Consider the following 27721-nt stretch of genomic DNA (forward strand, 5'->3'; position numbering starts at 1 on the left):
TAATCCATCATAACAATATTCTAAACCACAAGTTTGTCGGATGTCCCCTCTTGGGGGCATTTGAGGCAACCAACCGAAGCGAAGTGTTATCCAATTGAATGTATAATGTCATTTAACTCGGCTTGTTAATCTCCACACATTTATTTCCACACTGTAAAATGATTTACAATGATGTGTATTGCATAGAGATCACAAGATGATCTAATTTAGTCTCGCTATTATTATAACATAGTATATAAATAGAGATGTCATGTGATTGATAATCTCTATGAAAAAGCATAGGTTATTAATAATTAATTAATCCGATTCATTTTTGTTCATAAGTTACGTGATTCATTCATTCTCACAAGTAAAAAAAATATGATAATGTATGTATGGAAATGAGAATATTAAAGGTAGATACCCATTAAAAAAAACACCACAATAACAATAATATAATTCCTTAGATAAAAAAAAAGGAGGCACCGTTACGTGATACAGCAACACAACATTATACAGTAATTATTTTTAAGGTTTATATCTTACATAAAGTCACTCGTGAATTTGCTTGTGATACTACACAAATTGTCTATTACAATAGGTGAATTATTAGGACCACAATGGAAATAAGTTTGCCGTCTCGGTACTTTATTGTGTTTTTATCCTATGATTTTTATGTCAGAATAAAGAAATAAAAATAAATAAATTGGCTAATATTTGAAGTTGGCCTACCCATGCCAAAATCAGCATTCTATTGCAATTAAAATTATAATTATTTCTTGATTAACTGTATTGTTCAATTTAATTTGCATCACTACTGACAGTAAAGCACTGGGGAAACAGACTGCGATCAGTGATAAAAAAAAAAAAGGGACATGTATAACAATGGTGAATCGAATCATATTAACATATATGCCGAAATGTTAGCGTTTTTTATACCCAGAAGATATGGCTCATTACATAAAGGGCACGACCTGGTAATGCTATGGATAACCGTCTATGAACCTAATTGGCTTCACTGCAAACCGGTATCGCAGGACAATATTGAACTAATAACTTAATCAATCAACCTTTATTACATGTAAGGACATCTACTTCAAGCTATGAAGTACTTACTAATGTGTCATTATCTTAATAAGGTAACTTAATCTCTGATCATCGCCTAGGCGAAACACTTGTCGACCTATATACTGTTAATCCTACTGATACAATTAAACACAATTAAGTCATACGCAGTTCGAGTGTTATTTCCGAATAAACATTTTATACAATTATATACACTGTAATGTATTGAAGAAAGCACTAACAACCAACCTTTAACAAATCAATGACTATGAGTTGGATATTTCTATGAGTTGAATATTCAGACAAATCATTTTTGGGTGGGTTTCCTGTCACGCAAAATTTAGGTTATTATTTACAAAAAAACTTTAAAAATAACGCACGGCACGTGATACGAAATAAACCAATCAAATGATAAGGATAAACTTAGACACGTTTGATACACGGAGTTCAGGATAAATTTAAGTTTTCACGTTGGGGAATTATGCGACGTGGGGCGAATTTTTCCACAAAGGAGATTCTCCATAATGGTTAGAAGGAGCAGTTATTATTATTGATATTACTGTAATTTAAAATTTATATATTCGTAAAATAATTTGCCATTATTGAATTTACAAATATATTTCATTTAAAGTGTGTTTTGGGGGTGTTGACCTTGGCTAAAGATAAAAATAAAATTTATAAAAAAAAAATCTTTTGCGTGTCTCAGAAGTAAAATTTGTATTGAACTTTGTTTTCTAATTTCGGGGTGAACCTTTTTGAATTTCAAGGGCACTTATTGAAATTTTCCATCTACATATCAATACGCCTCTGCCTAAACAAAATACAACTTGTCAAATATTCATATAATTGAACATAGATTAATTACAACAACACCTGTTGGAGAGATCCAAGGCTTAACAAACGGTAAAGCAACTCATTTATCATCGATAATAACTGGATTTTTGATTTCATATTCGATGATTGCTATATAACCGCCGCATGGATGGGTTTAACTTGGTTCAATGAAGTATACTGTGATCGATAAAATGACGAGTATGATATCTTTTCACTCATCTTTCATTTTAAAACTAATAATCGCACAACGCGATTTATTACAACATAATCAATCATGTATAATTTAAATATGCTGTATTAGAAAAATGATTAACCTTACGGTTAGAGATCATATTATAATCAATTTTATTTTTGTTTGTGTATAAAATTGCCCACGGTTCATTCGCACCATTTCTCTCCGGGTTGGTAAGAAATAATTATCATGTTTTGAATTATGAGTAAATACGCTGCTTTTAAAGCATTTCATTTTCATTTAATTTATTTCGTCTTTTTATAAATAATTTTAAAAAACCAACAGGTGACAAGGTACAGAGCACTTTAGAGGGTAGACGGGATTGTCAAAAAGTGAAACAAAGCACTATCAAGTGACTCTCCGACCCCCTAAAGTGTAAAGATGAAATAAACTTAAATACAGAAAAAGTAACACAAATATATACTGTACAACAGTATAAAATAACATTTCATTGAGTTTAGACAGGTATTTGAAGCAGGTTTTTATAGTTAAGGGTTCTGAATGATGTTGTAACTATTTTTTTTTTCTGTGTCATTATGCAAAACCTGTCAATATTATTCGTTTTATGAACGTCAATACATCTTGAAAACGGAAAAAGGTGATTGGAACTGTTCTGATACCATACAATTCTCATTGAAAACATCATTATACCTTCTCTCAACTGATATTAACATCTATTGTGTCACAAACACAATAGATAGCCTACAATGAATGCATTCGAATTAATGTACTGCAGGGTTACTAAACTAGGTAACGGTGATTTCCTAGGTTCTAGAAATACATCTTGAAGTAGTGAATTATCACTAGCATTATTGTTCTGTTCAGTACGTTATAGAAACTATTGGTTGTCATTATCCGTAATGGGACCATAAGTTTGATAAACATAGCAATAAGCCTTATCAAAAGTTAAAATAATTATAGATATTGTATTACATTTTTGTTAATTTTCCATTACATAATAATAATAATATGTCCATTACCCCATGTGTTTGGATATACAGCAGATATTTGTATAACGGACAACCGTACATACACTCTTATAACATAAATACATTCTAAATTACTTAGCGCCTTTGAAGTGTTATTGGAGAAAACCCCAGCAAATTTGTAATGCATTTTTGATATTGTGAGTGTGATGTAAGGTGATTTTTTAAAAGCGCCCGATAAATGAAGTAAATATAATGTTAGTTAAGATGACAATTTGTTTTGTTATTGCGCATATCTCCGAGGGGAAAAAACACAAAAACAAAACACGTTTGGCAGTAACATTATCATCTGAATTAAGAGCAATCGATATGGTTAGATTTGCAATTCTATAAATTGTTAAAAGCAATATCATATCACTTGTCTGTATGATATTATCTTGTTTATTCAATCAAGAACATTATCATTAAGCTATAAAAATCCACTATGTTGCTATAGGCAAACCACACTTTGACAGATTGTGTTGTTTGCTAGATTATGAAAGATAATATAAAACGAATACTTCGCTAATGCATAGTTACGGTAATTGGTTTGCCTTAATGTGTGACTTGTGTGCACCACTCTGGAGCAACCAATCTGGGGTACATCTGGGTTGTAAAGGTATACATATATAAATACGGCATTGTGACGCTAGGATTTGTCCAAATCGAATGTATTTCCATATAAAAAACCATAATTGTGGAAACTTTTGTCGGAAAGTATAAAATGTGTTATTTAAAGTATGGTATGTGTTGTTTTTTTTCTCGGTATTATGAAAAAAAAAATTGGGTTAGTAACACAATAATATTTTGAGAACGGAAAAGGCATGTTTGACCACCCTCTGTAAATAAACTTAAGAACACTTTGTTTCCCTTCCTCTCCGACCCAATATTTAGACCCAACAGGGTGATAAAGGGCTATTCTTGTGATTTTTACTTAGCATTGAAAACTTATTTCTACTAGAGGGTGAGCTCGCTTCGCTCGCTCCCCCTCTAGGAAGTGTAGACGATGGTTCTCGGAATGATAATGACTCGGGACGCAAAAAGTTTTAGAAGGACATTCTGGCCTGGACAATTTCTGTCGGTTACCATTATTTAAATGCTTTTGATATTTTTAAAACTAAACTTACTCACTAACCTAAGTGTTTTAGATGATTAATAGCGTTTTAGGTGTATAGTGTTTATTGTAGATATGAAAAGTAGTAAAAAAGAATATCAAATGCTTGGTAAATTGTAAAACAGTCCGAAGAAATCTACTAAATAGTGTATAATTGTGTTATAAATATAATGCAATATTGTGTGTATAAATATGGATGGGCGTTTATTAGATGTATTTGGGGTGGGGGGAGGGGGTTGAGTAGCGAGATAATTAGTTTAATTGATGTTTTATTGGGGAGGTGTTCCGGGCGTTTATTCAAATAAATACCATCCTAATTGGTATAATTAATACATTATTCCGCAACACAGTGGCCTAAGAAGGAAGACATTTAGACGGCTTGCAACATGGGCAGAAGTCCTGACGGGACACAGATAGCGCACAGTATACATAAAGTCCTGGCAGCTTACTCAACAACTCGGCTATCGGGGTTTCATTCGATTTCAAAACAAAAGCTCTTATCATCAATTCTCTCGATGTAATGTAATTAATTTTATATAATTATTTCCCACAATTTACTCCTATGTTTCATGAATGTATTTAATTTGATCTTTATGTACTACTATATCTTCACACGCGGTCCGAAAATAAACAAAAAAACAAAATGGCTATCACCACCAAGCACTAACGGCCAACTTAGTTGAAACAGGTAGTTGTTTTAAAACTCCCTGGTTGAAACCAACACCTTTCGTGAACCCGGAAATTACTTCTACCGCGCGTAGAGTTAAAATTTACCGATTGAAATCAGAAAATTTCTTATAAAACCCTTTATAATGTCTTCCTAAGATAGAAATATGGAACAATAGCGTCGATGTGAAAACTAATGTTATCAAATCTACGTTTCGCGGTACATCTGAGATAGATAAGGTAGGTATCCAAGGCGGAGATTAGTACCGAAGTTTTTGCATTGTGCTCGCCTATGTCAGAATTAACCATAATTTATATATATAGATAGATATATCTTGATCATTACGTTCTATGTGCAGCTTACACGGGTGAAATGTTCATTTCATAATTCATCTATTTTAAGCCAGAACTTATGTTGTATACCGGTATGTTTTAAGTTCGTTAACGTAATCGATGCTCATTGAGTAGCAAAAACGGTTATTGTTCAATTTCTCTGTGATTCCTGGTAGTAGGAGAAGACCAAAATGCTTAATAATATCGCTTCACGCGAAAATCTCCATAAAACTATACTATTTCCTAACTATTTTCTAATTTTAGTCCCTGCCTTTTATATTTTATTACACTTTAAAATCAAAAAGACACCTGTGTATAAGATAATACTAATTTGAAAACAAGATTACACCTTTGAGGGCTTGACGACAAATACATTTTTGCCAGTGGGCCTAAAATGTTGAGTATAATATTCTGTTCTTTATATATTGTTAATCTGCGGAATATTGTTTGTGCTGACTCAATTCTCCTGAGGCTGTGTGAGTGTGTAACAGAGTGGATTATTGACGAGAGATCCATGATCCTAAGTAAGGGGGCACAGGCGCGGAAATTTAATTACACTTACTGTCATGTGATGTGTGATAGAATCTACTTTGCACATTTTCCCGTCAAACGTCACAATTTTAAACATGTTTGATTTTTAGGCCCATGTGTAATCCCCTTCACGCATAGCGTCGGTCCGGGACTGTATGTGTACCATAACGTTCACCAAGTCATTGTTTGGTTTACTGTTAGTTTACATAGCAGGGCCAAGTCTTTTGTAATTAGGTTTATGTCAATCATGCAGTAAAATATGTACTTATCGCTAAACGTATGCCTTATGATTGTTACACACACACACTTAAAGATAATCAAAATGTATACACATTGAGTGCCATAGTGAACCCATTGAGTTTGTTCACCGTGATATAATAATGGTTTAAATTATTATACTGATTAGTGTAATTTACCATTATCAATATTACATTATTGATAACCATCATGTTTATATTATTCTATAGTTAAAAGTCGCTATCCTATCGAATTTGAACTCTACCATGAAATAACAACATAGAGTCAGAATCTAATGGCCAGATGTCTAGATATCAAGTAGATGATTCCCTTTACTGCGTGTTAATGCTGAAATTATTTCTAGAAATATTGTATTTGATGTTAATTGTTATCGTAATTCACCCCTTTTTCACTGTTTGCTTTGTCACAGTGAAGCAAAATCAGGTAGAGGTGAAATATTTAGAACAAAATAATTGTACCGAAACTGCTATATTACATTAACTATATGGACCAATCGATGGTGTCCAATCCCAAGAGTTCTATAGAAATATCAATGGCTATTTAACAGGTGTTGGACTTACGTAATTGGTTGTTGTACTATATATCTTTAAAATATATAAGTAAGACTAATTATGTTATTGTATACTAGTCGCTTCCGCTGCCTTAAGTTATATTCAAAAACATTATTTCCTAGCCTACTTAAAGAAAATTGAAGTCGAATTATCATCAACCATACAACAAGCGAATCATCTGTTCGTGCTAATCAAACATGTCTGATTGGTTGTGCAGTTTTTCGCATCGCAAAAGAATGTTGGCAATGTAGTGATTGTGGTTGTGGTGGTGGTGGTGGTGGTTGTGGTGGTTGTGGTGGTTGTGGTTGTGGTTGTGGTTGTGGTGGTGGTGGTTGTGGTGGTTGTAGTGGTGGTGGTTGTGGTGGTGGTTGTGGTGGTGGTGGTGGTGGTGGTGGTTGTGGTGGTTGTGGTGGTGGTGGTTGTGGTTGTGGTTGTGGTGGTGGTGATTGTGGTGGTTGTGGTGGTGGTGGTTGTTGTTGTGATGTTGTTGGTTGTGGCGTCGGTAGTGGTGGTGGTTGTTGTTTGTGTTGGTGGTGATGTTATTGATAGTGGTGATGATGGTAAGAAGTTAGGATCATGTGTAGAAAGGTCTATAGGCCTAAATACAAATTTATTTTTAGTTATTGTGTTACACCTAGGCCTAAATAGGTAATTATTCTTGATCGGAGCCTCTGTTGTCTGTTTTAAATTATTTTGTCTACTATCAGTAATTGCTTTTAAATATCTGCCTTGGCACATAACTTTGCAGCAATAGTGCAGATAATTGTCGAAGTTTTTTGCAAATGGAGTTTTTTTGTGCTATGTTAAGTACTATAATTAGCATTTTCTTGATTATAATTATTCTAGAATTAAGCCATAAATAATTATTATGAACTTCATTCATCGTATTATACCTAAATTGTAATGTCTTGGTCAGCTTTTTGCTAGACTCACTGAAACAGTGTTCATAGAACAAAATTGACAAGCTGACATAACACAGAACTGAAATTTCACAAATTATCGGTACATTAAAAATCTATATTCCACGATTTGTTTCTTTAAAAGCGTTTAACAGTGCTTTGACAATTTTTATCACAGAAGCTATTAAAAATGGCATATTTTAGAATTCGTTGGCCTGAAATGTCGATAAATGTGTTTTTCCAGGAAATAATGTGACATTCATTATTGTAGTTAATTCTTACCACGTAATTTTTCCCCATTTTATTTTTGCCCGCGAGTTAAGATAAGTCAGTATAATTACTTGTAAACGTCTATTAATTATACACTTAATATTGCGAAACTTGTTTATTAGTAAGCTTTGAAGTAATGATTTAATGCTAATACATAATAGGACGACTTTTATACAAGCTTTTATGTGGGCTAACGAAATATCCCATATACAAATCATATACTAAAAGTAAAGTTATAGGCCTAATTGACACTGTATTGCCTAGCTTAGATTTGCGACATTTCGGGGCGATGGATGACTGAGACAGACGATTAATGTATGTACGCATTCTTACGTCCTTACGTTGCCTCCAAGTTTGAACCAAGCATTACAATTCTACAGGACGCACAACGTACGTTTATTTGTTTCTGATATTACTTGGACTCCTGCAAGAGGGCGCAAATCGCGAGAGGACATGAAACATGTAAGGTGCGAATTCTACTACGAACAATCGAATTTACGTTTCACAGAATATCTGAGACAGCTTTAGTATAGATGTGTTGCATTGTGTCCGCCTCCTCTCTCTTTTAGTTGTTCTTTGTACTTACACAAGATGTTTCTAGGCTACATTATATCAATATTTATTTCAAAATATTAGTATGTATTCACTTACACAATTGTTTAGCTTCACTATCTATCTATCGAGTGTTTGTTGTTTGACTTGATGTGATCTGTACCCCAGGCCAATAATCTTACCGTCAAATCTCTCTGCCGTAATATCCGCTGTTGTGAATGTTCAGTATATTATTCTTTTGAAGAAAACAATCTTCGATGATGGATGACTTTCTAGCATATAGATCATTATTTTCATAAAGTTTATTGTATTATTTTGTATCCCCAATCTTTGTAGATTAACAAGTCGTCATCATCATGAGTAATTTACTAGCACATACACTAACATAATTAAGAAATCACTTTAAAGTCTTAATTAAAAAAATTAATAATTAAATGGGCAAAAACGATATTTTTGTATTGTAATTGCAAGCGAAATAGGCATGGGCGACCTTCGTGGGATTTAAAACCTCAAGGGTGCAAATTATCTGGTCAAATTGAATCAATAATAAAGAAATAATTTGTCAGTTGATGACAAATGGTGGGTGTATATTTCCTCCGATATCACGCGTGTAATGTTAAAGATACATTTATGGTGATCTTTTCCTTGAGCTCTCCCGGATGTTTATGCTCTCTTCCTAAATAATGAAATGTATAATACTAAGCTGTACGGATATCTTTCACCTGTATGGTATTAGTGATCAATATGAATGAGACATGGCTAATATCATGTGTGAGGATATCTAGTTAAATGTAACACTAACAATATAACGCGCTTAAAAAGATTGAATATTACAATCTATCTGTGTTTTGTTGAACGAAAATATTAGGCATACATAGAATGTTGTATTCGTATTTTAAAAGAATTAGAATTGTAATGATGGTGGATGATTGTTTTAAATGATAGAGGTGGTCAGATGGGTGAATAGAGGGATTGAAATAGACCAATGAATCAATGAGAATGAGCAAAAGAACAAATTTAATGAACACAAAGATTTATTTAATTAAATGAAGGAATTGTTACTCGATGGATGGACGAAGGACGATTAAAATGAAGGAAAGAATATATTGACAGAATGAATGGTTACCCGATTAACTGATGGGATAATGAAATATTAAAATATTAGAATGAATGCATTGAATGAAGACTAGATGAAGGAACGAGTGAATCGAATAATTGAATTGTGCCTGATAAATTGAGGGGACAAATGAAAGACTAACTGAAAGAACAAGTGAAACGAATGAAAGACTAAATGAAGGAACGAGTGCATTAATTGATTAAATTTGTGTCTGATAGATTAAGGGGACAGCTGAAATACTAACTGAAGGAACGAGTAAATCGAATGATTGAATTGTGCCTGATAGATTGAAGGGACGAATAAAAGACTAAATTAAAAAACGAGTAAATGTAATGATTGAGTTAGTGTCTGATAGATTGATGGTGACGAATGAAAGACTAACTGAAAGAACGAGTGAATCGAATGATTGAATTGTGCCTGAAAGATTGAGGGGACAAATGAAAGACTAAATGAAGGAACGAGTGCATTAAATGATTGAATTAGTTTCTGATAGATTGAGGGGACAAATGAAAGACTAAATGAAGGAACGAGTGCATTAAATGATTGAATTAGTGTTTGATATATTGAGGGGACAACTGAAATACTAACTGAAGGAACGAGTAAATCGAATGATTGAATTGTGCCTGATAGATTGAGGTGACAAATGAAAGACTAAATTAAACAAGGCCATATAGATGGCTGCAGTCGCGTGCTCATTAGTGTTTACCGACCGACCGACCAACCTACCAACTGACCGAAATTACTGAACATGTTTAAAAATGTTGAAATGTTTAAAAACATTTATATTTTTTTAATTTACACGTGCGTAGCCTGTCACTTTTGACGTGTTCGTATAACGTAATTTCGAGTTGAAAAGTAAGTCAAGAAAACAGAAATCGGGCAAAAAGAGTGCGCAATAACATTTAACGCATAGTGCGCGCGCAAAAATCTGCGCACTCATGGCAATTTTGTAAACGCTTAAAATTTCCTGAAACGTACTCTTATTTCATCGAAAATAAATTTTGAAAATTTTAAGCGCGCGTACGCATGCGTTACATGCGCTACGCACGTAATTGTATTGCCATATGATGATTTATGCCCTGAAATTTATGAGTACTAAATTTTATTTAATTGTGATGGTTGTGAAGAAATGATTACAAACGTGATTTCGGTAAATCGTGCGTAGACCGCGTAATTTTTTATTGCGCACCGTGAAAACATAACCACATCGATTCCTGGCCATAAGGAATATACTGTGAAAAATTGACTTAGCTAGATTAAACTGATATCAAGATAAGGTAAGAAAGCGATAAAACGCATAGTGATACCGGACCGACAGACAGACCGACAGACATACAGACAGACAGACCGACCGACATAGTGAACTATAGAGTCACGTCCACGCGACTAGATTAAACTGATATCAAGATAAGGTCAGAAAGCGATAAAACGCATAGTGATACTTGACCGACAGACAGACCGACAGACAGACAGACTGAATGATTGAGGGGACGAATGAAAAACTAACTGAAAGAACGAGTGAATCGAATGATTGAATTGTGCCTGATAGATTGAGGGGACAAATGAAAGACTAAATTAAAAAACGTTAGTGTGATAGATTGATGGTGACAACTGACGGAACAAAATAATTGAATTATTGAATTACTGTCTTGCTAGATTAGTGGTGACGAATGAAAGACCAACTAAATGAACGAGTGAATCGAATGATTGAATTGTGCCTGATAGATTGATGATAACGAATGAAAGACTAAATGAAGGAACGAGTGAATCGAATGATTGAATTGTTTCTGATAGATTGATGATAACGAATGAAAGACTAACTGAATGAACGAGCATGCATTGAATGATGGAGGTATTGTCTGAGAGATTAAGGAGACGAATGGAAGACTAAATGAAGGATTGATGATGACGAATGAAAGACAAGAAACGAGTGAATTGAATGGTTGAATTAGTTTCTGATAAATTGATGGTGACAAATGAAAGATTAAGTGAATGAAGAACGAGTTGATTGAATTGTTGAATTAGTTTCTGATTGATGGTGACAAATGAAAGACTAAATGAAGAAACGAGTGAATTGAATGATTGCATTATTGTCTGATAGATTGGTGGGGCTAATGGAAGATTGAATGATTCATGAATAAATTAACGAATGGACGTATCAACTGATAAAAAGTGTACGTAACGTGAATTGGAGTCCCAAAGGAAATGACCATGGATAAATATAATAATAATAATAATAATAACGAGGACATTGATTTGGAAAATAAGAAAAGGTGAACGAAAGAAAGAACAAATATTTCAATAAATGAATACATAAGTGAGGGATGAACCTGTCAACGAACAGATGAATAAATGACCAAGCGTGATAAATGGGATTATGCATTGACGCTATTATAAGGAATAAACTGTTATGTAAATGAATACAGTAAGTAAAGTATAATTAATTGGTACGTACAACAGTCGCGTTACCCGTATGTTTTATTTTCTAACCTCGGGTCTAATTAATAATACGTTAGGGCCTCATTAAGATCCACAGACAGAAGGCAATTTATTAGGGATTGGTTAATGAGACAAATTTCGAATTTAGTTAAACATTAATGAATGAGAAACAAAAGTCAACAAAGAACGACAAAATGATAGATACGAAAATATTCATTACGTATTCTGACACAGTACTACTACACATTTGTGACGACAGAGTGATTTACCGTACCCTTTTACAGTGTACCATTTTCTTGACTAGGCTCACGTCTTTATTCTCTTCGTATTATGTCATGACTGACGATATAATTTCATTAATCATAATAATTTGTAAACATTATCTTGCATTTTAATTTTCACATTTAATTAATTATCACATCTACGATTGATAATAGCGATGCATTCTGACGTCACCGAGTCCCGTGCAATTCGTCAACGTCTATGATAGCATGCTTTATTGAACAAGTTACCTAGCCCCTCACGCATGTTATACTTAACGTTTACGTCACTCTAGGGTGATGTACCAGTGGTACCGCGTCTTCTGACAGAAATCTTCAACCGTAGTGGGATACTGTAGTATTGTGAGAGATTTTTTTAAGCTTCATGGTTTAAGTTAATTAGAAGTAGGAGCTACTGATGGTCCTGGTATCACCATAAATAGTACGACACACAATAGTCACACTCAAGCCTTTTTTATAGAGGGAAGCCTAGAGGAATGGTTAGGTTCAGAAACTAAAAAAAGTCTTACTCTTAAAAATAAATTGTCCTGTTATTTATATTTTATGTCGTTGTGACATGAATTTTAGATTTAAATTCTCTTCATCCACAAATTAATGAGTAATTTCTAATTATATATATCCAATATAGATATTTTATTCCTCTTAATCTAGGAACACTGATTATAGATAATCGAGGCATGCTTTGGCCTTCGAATTAAGCTAAAAGGGTAGTACAATGTGATACAGTAATATCATATGATATTTCATTTTTATAGCCATCAATGGAAAACAGTCAATATCAGACAACATTAAACAATAGTCTATGATACACAAGGGTATATAAATGTGTGTAGTGGTAACACGTGATCTGCTTAATAACCAATAATAACGTGCTATGTATAATATTTCTTGAGATTTGTATTGTTAAGTTTCTTTGCGTGAGTGTCAGTCACACGGAACGACATGAACAATTATTCTCCTATGTATTCAATTCTTACTAATTGCCTTTGGATTTATATATATTATATATATATATATATTTATACACTGATACCCACAGTATTGTCATTTTTTCAGTAATTTGCCTTTGGATTTATATAGATATATATAAATTACTGAAAAAAATGACAATGCTGTGGGTATCAGTGGCTGGATCTCAATGGAGATACAAAATAAAAGCGAAAAGCTAAATCAAAACGAGAAGTAAAACAGCCAGAAAAGTTAGCAGAGCTTTCGGGCAACACTAGCCCTTCATCAGTGCAAGTGAAGGAATTTGGATAACTTCATAGTATAAAGCTGACAAGTGCTGCCTGGGTGGACAGGAATAAAAGAAATATAACAAAGGGTGACAGGGTGGAGTCTGAATAAGAGTGGTAGTGGTGTTAAGTTGTAATTCCCAGTGGTTTTCCTTGTCTTTGCAAGTTTTGTCGCTCCATTTGACATCGTGGTCTATTGCAATAACTCTGAAATTTGCAATCGAGTGACCAGCTGAATTAAAATATTCGGCTACAGGTTGATCAAGCTTTAATGTTTTGATAGCTGATCTGTGTTGTGTCATTCTCATACGGAGAGTGTTTCTTGTTTCTCAGACGTACTGTTTGCTACAAATATTATTAATATATATATACGTTTCAAATTAATTAATTAAATTTCAGTATATCACCGGGCGGTTTAGAATTAATGTTCTTTGCCTCTTGTGTTTATATATATATATATATATATATATATTGCTACTCGGAGACTGCGGCAATTAAAAAACTCATAGAATAATAAATAAAGACGCATACAACATAAGTTCTGGCTTAAATAGTTTAATTAGTAAATGAACATTCACCCATGTAAAACTGCACATAAAAGTCATAAGCAAATATAAGTTATATAGCAATAATTTTCCAATTTTAAGTAAGCACAACAGGGATGCTCAGAGTAAAATAGCCCTATTGCCATAAGTGTCTAAATATTGGGCGGGAGGGAGGGAAAATTGTCTTCAACTTAATGTAATCGTGTTAACAGAGAGGGCGCTTGATCAAAGAGGTCGAAAACCCGCCCTCTCCGTTCTCAAAATAGAATTGTGTTCCCAGCCCAATTCTTGATTTTTGCTACTCGGAGACTGCGGCAATTAACAAACTCATAGAATAATAAATAAAGACGCATACAACATAAGTTCTGGCTTAAATAGTTTAATTAGTAAATGAACATTCACCCATGTAAAACTGCACATAAAAGTCATAAGCAAATATAAGTTATATAGCAATAATTTTCCAATTCTAAGTAAGCACAACAGGGATGCTCAGAGAAAAATAGCCCGCGGCAGGTGCCAAGGAATATATATATTTGATAATGGTAGTATATATTAAGTTAGTATGGTTCTATCATTAATAAAATTACAAACATCATGTTCTCATTCTAAACATAATATGCGAAAATCAAATGTCATTATAATCTATTATACTGAAAATTGTAAGTTTTTAAGTATCTAAAAACAATTAAAAATCAGTTTTATTGAATTATTTGTGTGCATAAAATTGCCTCTAAACCGTATTCTCAGTCATATGGTGGTGAACGTATATTCCAATAATTGTTAACACGGGAATCAAAGATAATCCGCACTTCATTGAAGTGTTGATACTGTTCCCTGGTGGCACAACTTGTCAATGATTATCCACGCCTTCATAATGTAAACTTCCAAGAATATGTTTCCCGTAATTAGTTTAGACACTACAGGGTGGATATAATGTATATGCCTAATGACATGAGTGTGTTGTTAAAACGGGCCTGTCAAAGCATGTTAATGACAGGACACTGAGCTCGCCTTGCCAAGATAGCAACTCGTAACTGTCATTTGATCGTATGTCTGGCTGCGACAAATACCACCATAACAGTACTATTGTATATTACCCATGGCGCGCGGTCCTGAATGGGCATGAAACTGATCGTGTCGCAGCCACAGATAAACCCCCAAATTCTCACCATCATGTTTTTAGATTGCTTTGTCTCGACTAGGTCTGTGGCAGCGGTACAAATCATGGGCTGGGGATGGCGTCTCGTTTTTAAGTTGGGGAAAATGGTTCCCCTCAGCAGTGGCGACGTACTACTATCAGAAACCTTGTTGGTTTTTTTTACGCAAATGCCCGGTTTTTCTTCCTTCGCCATCAATTTTTGTTGAACCATGCATACTTTTAGATTGATCTAACCCAAGTTAGTCCTAAGCTCCCTAATAAAATTGGATGAGCTAAAGAAAATTTGTTTAAACCCAGATCTCTTAATCCTAACATTATTCATAATGTGTTTATGCGGGAAATTCTCAAGAGATCATTAAATTAATATACAGTACCGTATTCAACTTTTAATCAAATCATGTGTGTTTATTGTTTAAATGATCCGATTGGTTTTGGAAACTATTCTAGAAGTGTAGTGAGCAGCCCTAGCTTACAGTTAGGGACTTGGATCCATCCCACAATTGGTGGTCGCTTACAGTTTGTAGTTACATAATTACCGTTTGAGAATCTATCAACGCTAATGCCATGATCTGAGTTGTTAGATCAGCGAGGAAATTACATAATACTCCGAACCGCAAATGCCCACCCGTGTTCCATATTGATTTTAATTTCACCTATGCCGACAACCACGGATGGAAACAAGTTTCTTTGGTTCTTTTATATTGTTTGTTCAGCTGTAGCATGTCTGCTACGGTGACGATAACAGCGAGTCTTTGGTGAGTTAATCTTGCCGCTGCTGCAATGTCTAATACTTTCCAAGTTATGGAATTTTCCAACAAGATTAACTACACATTTCTACCATATTCTTATTTCTTGTGGCATTCTGTACTTGTGAAATGTAATTATACGTTTAGCCCCTCTCGTTAAGGTCGTTTCAAAAGTACAGTCTCTGTTAAGAACATGTCCAATGTGTGAACTGTCGTAATATACCCATGGTGTAATGTAATTATTGGATTATGTAGTGCTGCAAAATTATGTCACGTGCTATATTGACACAATAATTTAGTGTTAAGGGATTACACTTTTTTTTGTTACGTTAAATATTTTGGATGCACTATTATGGTTTTGTTTAGATTTGTACAAATTGGTCAGTTTATTAGGTTGTTTTGTTGTGTTTTTAGACAAATTGTCAAGGACAGCCACATGAATACACTTACTATTTTAAAAGATGGTAATTCTATTCAAATGGTTCTAAGTTAACAAGAATTTAGGAGTAGAATTTTGGAGAAAAACAATCGTGGAAATTGGAGATTTTAATTTAATTTTTTTATAGATTTACCAATAATGGCTTCAATAGAGAAAAACTACTAGAGTAAAAATAATAATTTATATCACCCTAACACAAATTTTTTTTACATTTTTGTTGCCGCTGTCTATGAAACGAAATGAGAAAAAAAATTAAACATAATTATAGCCGTAATTTAAAGAATGATCAAAGAAAATGTTAACAAAAAATTGATAACACTTTATTAAAACTACAAAATTGTATTAGAGCTGTAGCTTGGTTGTTAACGTGCTTGCCTTCCAATCCCAATGTCTGGGTTCAATCTTGACCTAGTACCAGGGTTGTAACTCACGACTCTTTCAAATCCACTCCACAAGCCTTAAATGAGAATGGCGAGTGACTCGCTGTTAGATGCGTATGAAAGAAAGAAGAACTGTTGTATTCATTCTTATTCTCCATGTGTAGGCCTATACGTACATTAGTAGTACTGGCAATATCTAACATTAAACAATCCCCTTCCAAGTAGTCTCGGACACATCAATCTTGAATAAGTTTGGATCATTAAACGTGTTTTTGTTTGTAACAAGATTTGATAATGGATATAATATGAATACCATATTCATGTATCAACTCCCAGGGAAGGTTACATTGCAGGAAATTTAATTCTATTCTAAAATTAAATTTCTAAAATAAAACAAAGTTTGTTGAGTATTCGGTTTCGTTTTCTCATAAAATCTTATAAGTGTGGTTTGATGACCTTAGCAGCACATTTTTTTTTATCAGGAAATAAATAATTTGATGTAAAATTTATTTTGATATAAAATATAGATAACTTTATAGACATATTTTGCATATCTCAAAAATGTTATTATAGGTAATTCTGTTATGAGTCAATACTAAACAGGTGGGGACATAGTTACCGTATCAGAATCAATACTAAACAGGTGGGGACATAGTTACCGTATCAGAATAATGGTAAATGAAATTCGTATAAAACACAAAGTTACAGTGCTCTTTACATAATAACAACATTATATCATAAGTACCTTTCATTGTGTAATTGAGTTTAAAGTAATATTTTTCAAATGGGCCTACCTTGAAATTAAAAATATAACTTCAATTGTCAATTTAAAATTAGTAATCCATAAACTACACAGTATATTTTCATGGCCTACGGTAATAACGAAATGAGCCTATAAGAAATCAGAAAAAATGTTATTTATAACCAGTGTTAAAAAATGATAAAACCACGAGAGAAATGCAAGGATTCTAACTATATGGCGATTGTCTGCCAATATATTTTATGTCATAATGACTGTATACCTCCATAAAGCAAAGAAATACATCACTCAGATGGAAGTTGAGTTATTAGAGTAAAATAATTAGTATTAGCTACCGGTATCCAAATATTATAGATTATCTTATCATTTTATTGAAACAATAAAGTATCGTTTAGAGGCAATTAATTTTAGTTGAAAATCAGATCAAACGCACTCGACTTCGCAGTATATATTGTAACTATCTTGCTATGATCGTAGAAATTATGTCTACATGGTAAATGGTATAAGATTAAAGGCTAATATTATATAAACATATTTATGACATGCCTTGTAAGACTTAAACAGCCGTAGATCTTATCTTGAAAACTAACACGCACATTAATCTACATACCGGTTTCTAAAATCAATCCGATGCGTGAATTTACAATAGGCCTAATCACGAAGGAAAGTGTTTTTATTGGAATCTACCATTATAATGGACTAAAAAAAGTGTCGCTGTCAAAGATAAACGCCAGCCGCGCGGTGCGTTGAAAAGAAAATTAAGTGACGCCAGCCAGTCTAATTTAAAACTACATTTGCCAAATTCAGATATAGGCCTAAGCGGCTTAAGGAACACGGGGATGGAATAACACTGGTTATCTAAACACACTGCTTAAATTCTATCATTTTTAAAATAATTAGTATTAGGTCTATGTTTTTCTTTTCTTTTTATTGCATTTTTTTTTTCACATAATGATTACAGTATTTAATATGTGCTTGGCCCCAGCAAAGACAACCCTATGTTGATGGGTCTCCGTGGATAATTAAAGTTAAACTTGAACGTAAGATGAGTCTATTCAATTTCCAAAACATTATAATGAACAATATATTGTTACTTCACATTCGGAAATAAGTATAATGCATATGAATAAAACAGGTATTTTATTTGATTAGGATCAACTGTAGAAGAAAAGAAATTGGCACAATTCCCTACTTTCACATAGAACATATTGGCTATTAATATTAGGCCTACTTAAAATGCGCGGTAACTATACAAAGCGGATTGCAATGATTACAATGTTAAAATAAATCAGCCGATTTTGTTTTTTCTTTATTTGGATTGAGATAGAATGTTTAAAAATTAAAAACAGCAAGTAATTGATTCAAGTTGTTTTATCTTTTTCTTATTGCAGTAAATTTACTTTCCATTTTCTTCCTTTTCGTAATGCACGGTACACATTAAAAACTAATACAGGTAAAAAGTAGCAACGACTAAAAATGAACCCTCATAAAGCCCTAAACGGCATGTCACATACAGTGAAGATATTTTACTCTTCACTGGAGTCCCCAAAGCCCCGCGATCTTGCATTAAACACGCCTACCGCAGACATTCATATTTTCACTGATTGTACTTAGTAATGCTATGAAATCTACAATTTGTTATTTTTAGAATACTGCAGTTTCTTATTTATCTGCCTTGAAATGACACACTTTCAAAATAATGTAGGCTAGATCGAAATATGAGTTGTATAATTACTTGGTTGTCGAAATAAACGCCGAAACCTTCCCATGTTAAAAGGAAGTTTAATAGAAAAGGAAAACGCCAAAACAAAAGATGGAGATTATTTTTACTTCATTTAATTGTAAATAGTGGCTGCTTAAATATAGGCGTTTGGAAATTTAAAGAAAAAACAGTTTCGGTGGTCTTTATAGCTGAGATTAAGAATTGTTGTATACAGTAGTAATAATTGAGATAATATTACCAGACCTAGTTATCAATTGTTCGCACATGTAGCATGCATACACTTTAAAATGTAAATCAAAATACACACTAGTCAAATAAGCACTGTTGCTGTTGCTTACGGCTTTGTCATGTCTGATAATTCGTGACTTTCATGAAACGCCATCTATTTTTTGTTATTTAACACGTTCTGATACTTACGTTTTTGGTTGGCCGACTACTGTACGCGCCTAAATAAATAATTCTACAGTCTAAAAATCTAAAGAATTGTATTTGTGTTTTCATGGTCTGCCATAGACAACACGACAATACAAATTAGACGCGCGCGTTCAAATAATGATGAAAATGACACGGTATTCGACACGCGCGTTCAAATACTGATGAAAATTGCATGAAATTTGACACGCGCGATCAAATACTGATATAATACAGATCGTGCACGTGTGTGCACATGTCTTCGAAGTGTTACCGATAATTTACATAATGAAGATAACCAGCCATACAAGAAACAATTAACAGAAAGAAAGTAAAAGTTTTTTCAATATAACATAATAACCAAATGTCTGTCTACTGACCAAACAATCCGCCAAGGAATACTTGACATTTAGGCTTATCTTCTTCATAGAATAGCTTGTGAGACATTTTATATTTTGTTATGGAGAACATCTCTATGATATATTTTATAGAGAAATAAACCGTATAATCAGTATTACTTTCCCTTGTTATCCTTTTATTTAAACTACTTAGCTTATCATAATTCGTAATAAAATCAGTATTATGCCCTATGTATAATAGGTTATATGATTGTTTTAAGAATTATTTTTTGAAATATGAAATGTGTATTATTAAGTGATTGATTTTATTTTATATTATATATAATAATAATGTATCCAACTTATTCAGAAAGGTCGCGGGTGTGTGTAACCAGCGACGAAATTGTAAACAAAAATAAAATATTATCAAATCCACATATCGTAGAAATTGTGAAACAGATAGCGAGAGCAACTGGTAAATTTATTTAAATAAAAGTGTTTGCACTGTGTTCCCCTATCTCAGAACTAACCATATAATACATTGTCATAGAAAAATACTACAATTTTAGATAAACTGGTGCTTTCTTAATAGAACTTTCAATCAGAGAAGTATATGAAACTAAAAAATTAAACTTATTTCCCCTTTTTCCTTTCAGGTGAAAGGGATAATAGGGATGTACCCTGAATAGTGGTATCCAAGGTTAATTTTAATGTTTTACTATTTTATTTTTGTTATATATATCTATCCTGTAAACGTAAGGTTTCTTGTGCCTACGCAATAAATAAGGATTGGCCGTAGTGTTAAAAACATAAGTAACATTTAATGTAAATGTTTTATACTCTTATCCGTTACCTGAATATGGGTGTCTAAAAAGGTGGAAATTATTATGTCGTCTGGGAAAAAGGAATTTTTACTGTATTCAAAATGTAAAACTGCATTGTCACAAAATTGTTGAGCGACCTGGGATGAATAGTAGGCATATATATATATATATATATAATATGTGAAGCTATTACTCCCATAGTCATAACCAGACGCGTGGGGTAGGCAATTGAACATTTTGTAATCCAAACTTCCAATCAACATCTAAATGTGATTTTTCGTCCGTAATTTACACGTTCTTCACGTACTCAAGTCAAAATAATAATCCTATTTAAACAAGCAATCGACGCGAAGCAAATACAAGCGCCGACTTGATTCTGTCTCAGATACAATCCCATGCGTGCTTAAACAATAGAACTATGTTATATTATAGTCTAAATCTATATTGATGATTTCTTGGTTGTATATTAATAGACCAATAAATCTGTTTGTCACATAATATCGTGATTATGATACGATTTCACCCATGTAATTAGAATTTGTCTTGTTCGTAATACGCTGTGTAAATTCCTTAAGGAAGGCGGACGTCGGCTGCAGCAACATGTTAGTGGATTAAGAGAGAGGAGGAATATTGATATCCAGGTCGGGTTTCCAGAATGTGCCTCTGGTAAACGCTACAAGAACGTAGCCTAGTTACGTCATCATCACGTGACGTACCCACAGTTTCGTTGTCGATCCATTTAAGAAACGTGCTTAGGATGTTTATGGATTTAAAAAAATTATTCGTTGCATTCAAATAATCTTATGAAATAATAATATGTTTACGCAGCAAAACTAAGGCATGATTTATGATGGTGGTAATACCTCCTTTAAACCTCATTTTAAGATGTCAATATCCTAAGAAAATATTAGGTTGGGATATAATCATGTGAAGATTAGAAACGATAATCTACATGCATCGTTACTAAAATACCTAAAGCTGATATAATTATTAATATCAATAAATACATTTTATACAAAAACAAGCACAGTTTACATAAACCTTTACTACCATATTGTAAAACAATGTCATTTTCCTAAAAAAATGTTTGCTTCTAACGGTAGCCATTTCTATTCTCTTTTTAGACATTTGCAAGAAGCAGAAGAACTTTTGGAACTACAGAATAAGAATTTATATTCATCACCGGGACTCAGATCTCGTAAGTTAGATTTAATGTCGCCTTATGTTTAACGAAAACAGTAATCGCGATCTACCATGCAATGACCGCATACATTATTTCAGTTACAGCAAACTATTTCTTTTTTTCACATAAACGGCTCCTGGCTGGGAAAAAACATTGAATTAAAAGATTCCATTTTAAATCGTATTAAATATTTATAAGATGCTGAATTTATTTTATTTTAGTAAGTTATTTCTTCAGGCTTAACAATTATAATATTAAATGTGTTCGGTTCATTTCACTGTACAGTTCATAGTATCTTGATTTTGTCTTTGTATACAGTTAAAAGTGCTTAGAATATAAAATATTTCATGTGGTATGAATGTTACTGTCAGAAGACATTGTCGCTAGACATGAAACCGATTGTCCATGATAGCTTAAAAGTGTGTGTGAATATATTTGAAAAACCTTACGTCATCATTGTGTCAACAATGACGTTGGTCAACTTTATCGACTAATATAGGGCATCATAGAAAATAATATGTTACTTGATTAATTACCATGTTTTTATCCATGCATGTCTTAAAATCTGCACATTGTTTGTGTATAGATGAACGTAAGCAGTCAATTCTACACGCCCACCAGGAACCGAAAAAGAAAATGTGACGTCATTAAATTGACCAGAAACTCCAAAGTACAATAGTTTATTTAAAAGAGAAGTTATATTTACGGGCTTTTATAAAATTCTTACGTAAGCCCTATAAACTGTTATTGATGAAGAAATGTCACTATTTTACAGTTGTTTGGAACACGATTTCCATGACGATTTACAGTGTAAAAAAAATCTAAAATTTACTAAAAATGTAAACGAATCCCTTATTATTGTGGCGTAGCAGCTATTATTCTGGACAGCACGCTTCTCCCGTCACGCTTGTCAGATTCGAAAGTTCATTGTTTGTCTACAAAGCAATGGCCTAAGATGACATAGGCCAAGTTTACGGCTTTCGCTCTCTGCGGTTGAAATTAACTATTTCAGGCGATGATTGTACTTAGTCATTCGGAGGTTGTTAATAAGGATCGTTCTAATATAGGCATTCGGTTTGTATTTTTAGGAAGGCCCTGCTTCATAACAACTATACGTTAGTCAACGCATGACTAGGCCATTAGCTATATTTGCACAATTTCTAGTAACGTGATTATCGATCTCGTTTTCGGTTCTGTGATAAACACGTCATCTGAATTTGCTGAGATAAACTTAGATACATTTTTTAACAAATATTGATCGAATGATATTAATTGTGTTTTATTTGTTTTCACAGGTTTAAGGCGATGGAAAACAAACGATTAGTGAAGAATAGTGAATGGCCATTGTAAAGTTTTAGTTTTGGAAGTGCAATGTTTATTCTACAACAATAATGTCGAAACCTTGTTAGCATTGATTTATAATACGGGAATACAGTTTTTTTAATGAATATAAAACAGGGAATGGGCTGCTTATGATTATTTAAAATTGACTTGCATATTTTGAAGTAAGTGTAATCTTCCTAAAAGCATTATCAAAACAGTTTTTATACAGCCGAATAGATGGGAAGTAACACTTTTTGAACAAATATTCAGATTACATTCAAATGTGTTACTTCATTATAAGCAAGTCAATTTTCAGAATCCGAATTGACAAAGTTATTTTCTTAATATTTTAAATAATGCAATTGTCGTATATTACCACCACACCTTACAAAGACAACACGCTCAGTCATGATGTTTTTCAAGTTACGTTAATGTTACTCATTTTTTCTGAAATGTTTTCAAGGTGTATACTCTGCGAGCAACTCATAGAGATCAACAATAGTCTGAGCCACTTGTCACTGACAAAAATGCAGCATACACGTTAGATAGGACCCACATATTCAAATTATTTACCTTTTAATACTCAAAGTATTATAGAAAGTGTCAATGATACCTTATATTTTATTAATAGATAAGAATTCTTAAAAACTTGACATTTCGTAAATACTTCGCAGTTGATTCTTTTTTAACGCCCGTCCATTTTGCATATGTTCCTTTAAAAATAAAGGGGATCGCCAAAACAGTGAGTAACATTTCTGTAATTTGAGTAATGTCTTGCACACGGTAAAATACACGTGTCCTGTCTGTGTCCACCATTTACAATGTTGCATGATTGGTTGACACACGATACGCGACATTCCGCCAATATAGCGAACTTTTGTTTTGACGACACGCCGCTAGAATAGGCACTTATCAAGTGAAATTATAATTATGCGCAAGCCCAGAATGTATGCGCATAAAGCCGATTTTCCACTAGGCGAATTTGTTCGCGCGAATGGAAAGCGTCATGCTCTGCGCATGCGTATTCGTGTTTCTGTCTGTCATACTCCCTTCTGCGACGAATTCTAGTTCCTTTATTTTTCGCTTCAGCGAAATTTACTAGTTCGAATTGTTTCTACTTTTTGCGAAGCGAAATATTGCGCAACCAATCAGAGCTCATGAAATGAGCTATGACGCTTTCATGAGCACTCATGCGAATCGAAATGCTCAGCAACCACCCGAGGAACATGAATGTCGCAGCTATTCGCTCATGTAGTGGAAAGAGAGTAGGCGATTTTTTTCTCTTCGAAACGTTGGATTCGCGCGAACAAATTCGCCTAGTGGAAAATCGGCTTTAGATGAGTTTTAGATTTGCGACAACGAGTAGTCCAGAACGATATGCTAATTCGATATGACGCATGACGTGACATCATCCACAGACGATAGGTGATTTGTAGATCTGCGCCGCAACTAAGACGCGCGCGCAAAAACAAGCAACCGACAGACGATCTTGCCGTCTTCTGATGATTGGTCATTACTAACGGCGAATTGTATCGAATTTTACTTGACGAAACTGAAACACTGTGAATACGATAGGCATCCACATACGTGTTACTATGACGTAATCTTTCCAAAGAACTATTCATATCTAAAACTCAATAATGACTTTTACTTGATAGGCGCGTAGTCCAGTAGCGCGTCTTCAAAACGAAAGGTCGCTAATGTTTCACCCAAAGAGGCACAAAACGCATTCGTATAAACACTGTAATTGTTTAGTACGTGTATTTCTAACTGTACGTGCCGTCAATTAGCGTTAGCGCCATATTTCGTATTGTCAGGGACCACCTCAACGAGACACACTTGATCTGCGTACAAACGCTTATATTAACGAGAGCATGTATGAGGCGCCATAAGCTTCTCCTCTTCTGTCGTAATTCTTTCCATTCAGTTGATATTCTGTAAGGTTGTCAACAGCAGGCTTTTATACAGTATTATGTTTGTACTGGACCAAGGTGTTTAATATTAAGAATACTATATACTTCTCATCTTAACTATTAATTTAATGTATCAATTTAATTTTTGTAAACGAATTTGTATTAAATGTTAGGCATACATGCTTTGTTGCTTATGGCGTGACATACGCGTCAACCTTGGTCTCTCGTGGTGTGGTGGGGTACTGCTGACTGATTTACTCGCAGTAGTAAACTTATTAAATTATGTACACCTGATTATGCTAATTATTAAGCAATTTAAAGTGGTTATCGTTTATGTGAAACTTAATTATAATTACTAATGCGTCGCTTAAATAAAATAATGGGAAAAAAATACGTGTGTATAAATAAAAATTGGTTATTTTTGCACTTTGATGTAAAAAGGCCAATTTACACAGACGAATAGTAAGAGTACACGATTAGTGGAAAACTAAAATATAGAATCTATGTTATTTCTTTATATAAACACGGATTCTACGTTAAACAAGCACGCGGTTTTCCGCTAACCGTCACCACTCGTGCGTCTATGTAAATTGGCCTTAAGTATTTCCTGCTTAGGTAGTTAAGTAATAGGCCTATTTATCAGAAATGAAGTAACTTATTTTTTACGCATAAACGAATCGAACATCTATGCTACTAAACCTTGCTTCAATTCATTTCAACGTTAACGTAAAAAAAAATCAATACGCCCGTGTTTTATGGGATAAATTCACAATGCATGATTTAACAATAATTTCAAATAAATTCTTACACATTTAGATTTATTAACAAAATTTCAACCAAACACGTATAGTAAAACTTCACAAACGAGACTATCTCGAAAAGAAGCCCACTCAATAGTCCTGGGCTTCTTTTAAGGTTTTACGGTATGGATATTGTATCACAAAATAAAAGGAATACATTAATTGATACAATTTAAACCACGTAACTATACATAGTACTGGTAGTAATTCGAGAATAGGTCACGGAAAACGATAAAAAATGTACATATTATATATATTAATAATAATGTATGCTAATGACCGTTGATAAACTGTATATAGGCCTCTAGTAATATATTAACACTTAATGATATATTTAAGGTTTATGATAATCCCAACTAAACTTTATCTCAAAGTACCATACTTGTTTTATTAAGTACAGTATATTACTTGACTTGATGAAGAATAACTAAGCCTTCTTTCTCCTATTTTTACAAATTGTATTACACTACCATTGTTAACACCTTGTTGGAAAAACACAACTGACGCAATTCAAGTTCAACATTAAATACATAATTGTTTCAATTTTTCTTTTTGATCCCATTATTACAACATCTTGATATATATTGAAATTTGCTTATAGATTTAAATCATTTGTTATACTGTACTTAATGAATCTTCACAAAGGGTATGAAAATGTGTTGCCATAGACGTAATTAAAATGCATTTAAAAAATTTTTAAAAGTATCAATTTAGTGCTAATTTATCTGTGTCTGTATTTGCACTCATTTGAAAATGATGGTTAACACAATGATGTATTGAGTTGATTCAATTAATGTTTTTAAGTCCTTGTATTTATACTGTTGTTCAAATTTACATTATTAAATGAGCATATATTTTGATGAATGTTTGATTTGTGGTCCATACGATAGTTTATGCGCAGCAAGAGACATTCGGGATTCTTCGATATAGATGTAAACTATTAAATGTTATAATAAAATGATTATTATTTAAGAACATTTACAGCTTTATTTCTTTTCCAAATAAATTTGTAATGATAATGATGATGACAGCCGGTGATGATAACGATGATCGAGATTTTGATGATAAAAAAGGGTAAAACTGATGATGGATGGTGATGGTAAAGGGGATATTGATGATGATGATAATGATGATGATGAATATGATGATGATGATGATGATAATGATGATGATGATGATGATGATGATGATGATGATAATGATAATGATGATGATGATGATGATGATGATGATGATGATGATGATGATGATGATGATGATGATGATGATGATGATGATGATGATGATGATGATGATGATGATGAATGGTGAAAATGAAGATGATAGTGATATTGATGATGATGATGTTTGAAAGGGGAGGTGGAAAAATAAAAAAAAAAACATTGATAGAGATATAAGAGAACTTGTAAAGTGTGTAATCAAAACATACTTGAGGCACCCGATTCCATTCTGTACTGTGTATCCAGATTTGACATTTTCTGTCAAGATTCTTTAATTAATTAATATATGTATCACATGTGGCGCATGTAAAATTATTAAACAAATAGGCCTAAAATCAATAACGTTTTATCTATACATAGGCCTATTTATTTTAACTTTTATTCAGAAGTATTTTAAACATGACTTTTACCATAAAAAAATATATGTATGTGTTAATAGCCTCAGTTCAACCACATTAACGTTTATTGATGTACTGTAGTCGGGTCTCATTATTCTATAGGACTATAATTATTTTGACTAATAAGATCACATGACAATTATCAAACTAATCAAGTGCACACACTCATCAACGTATTATTTGCGTACTTAGCGACAAGATACATGGCATGTCATTTTCCGGGCTATACATTTCCTTT

At 33.2% G+C, this 27721-nt stretch overlaps 1 protein-coding gene across 1 annotated transcript in view; it reads left to right on the forward strand.

Annotated features, from left to right (window-relative positions):
• LOC140040800 (uncharacterized) overlaps positions 1-26855 on the forward strand; it is a 57974-nt gene extending 31119 nt beyond the window's left edge. Inside the window, exons 2-3 of the mRNA XM_072087010.1 lie at positions 21771-21844; positions 23125-26855. Of these exons, the coding sequence (XP_071943111.1) occupies positions 21771-21844; positions 23125-23153 (103 nt within the window). The 3' untranslated portion in view covers positions 23154-26855. The remainder of the gene's footprint in view (positions 1-21770; positions 21845-23124) is intronic.
• The last annotated feature ends 866 nt before the right edge of the window (positions 26856-27721 follow it).

Source organism: Antedon mediterranea, chromosome 2 (genome assembly GCF_964355755.1).
Source record: "Antedon mediterranea chromosome 2, ecAntMedi1.1, whole genome shotgun sequence".
NCBI lineage: Eukaryota > Metazoa > Echinodermata > Crinoidea > Comatulida > Antedonidae > Antedon > Antedon mediterranea.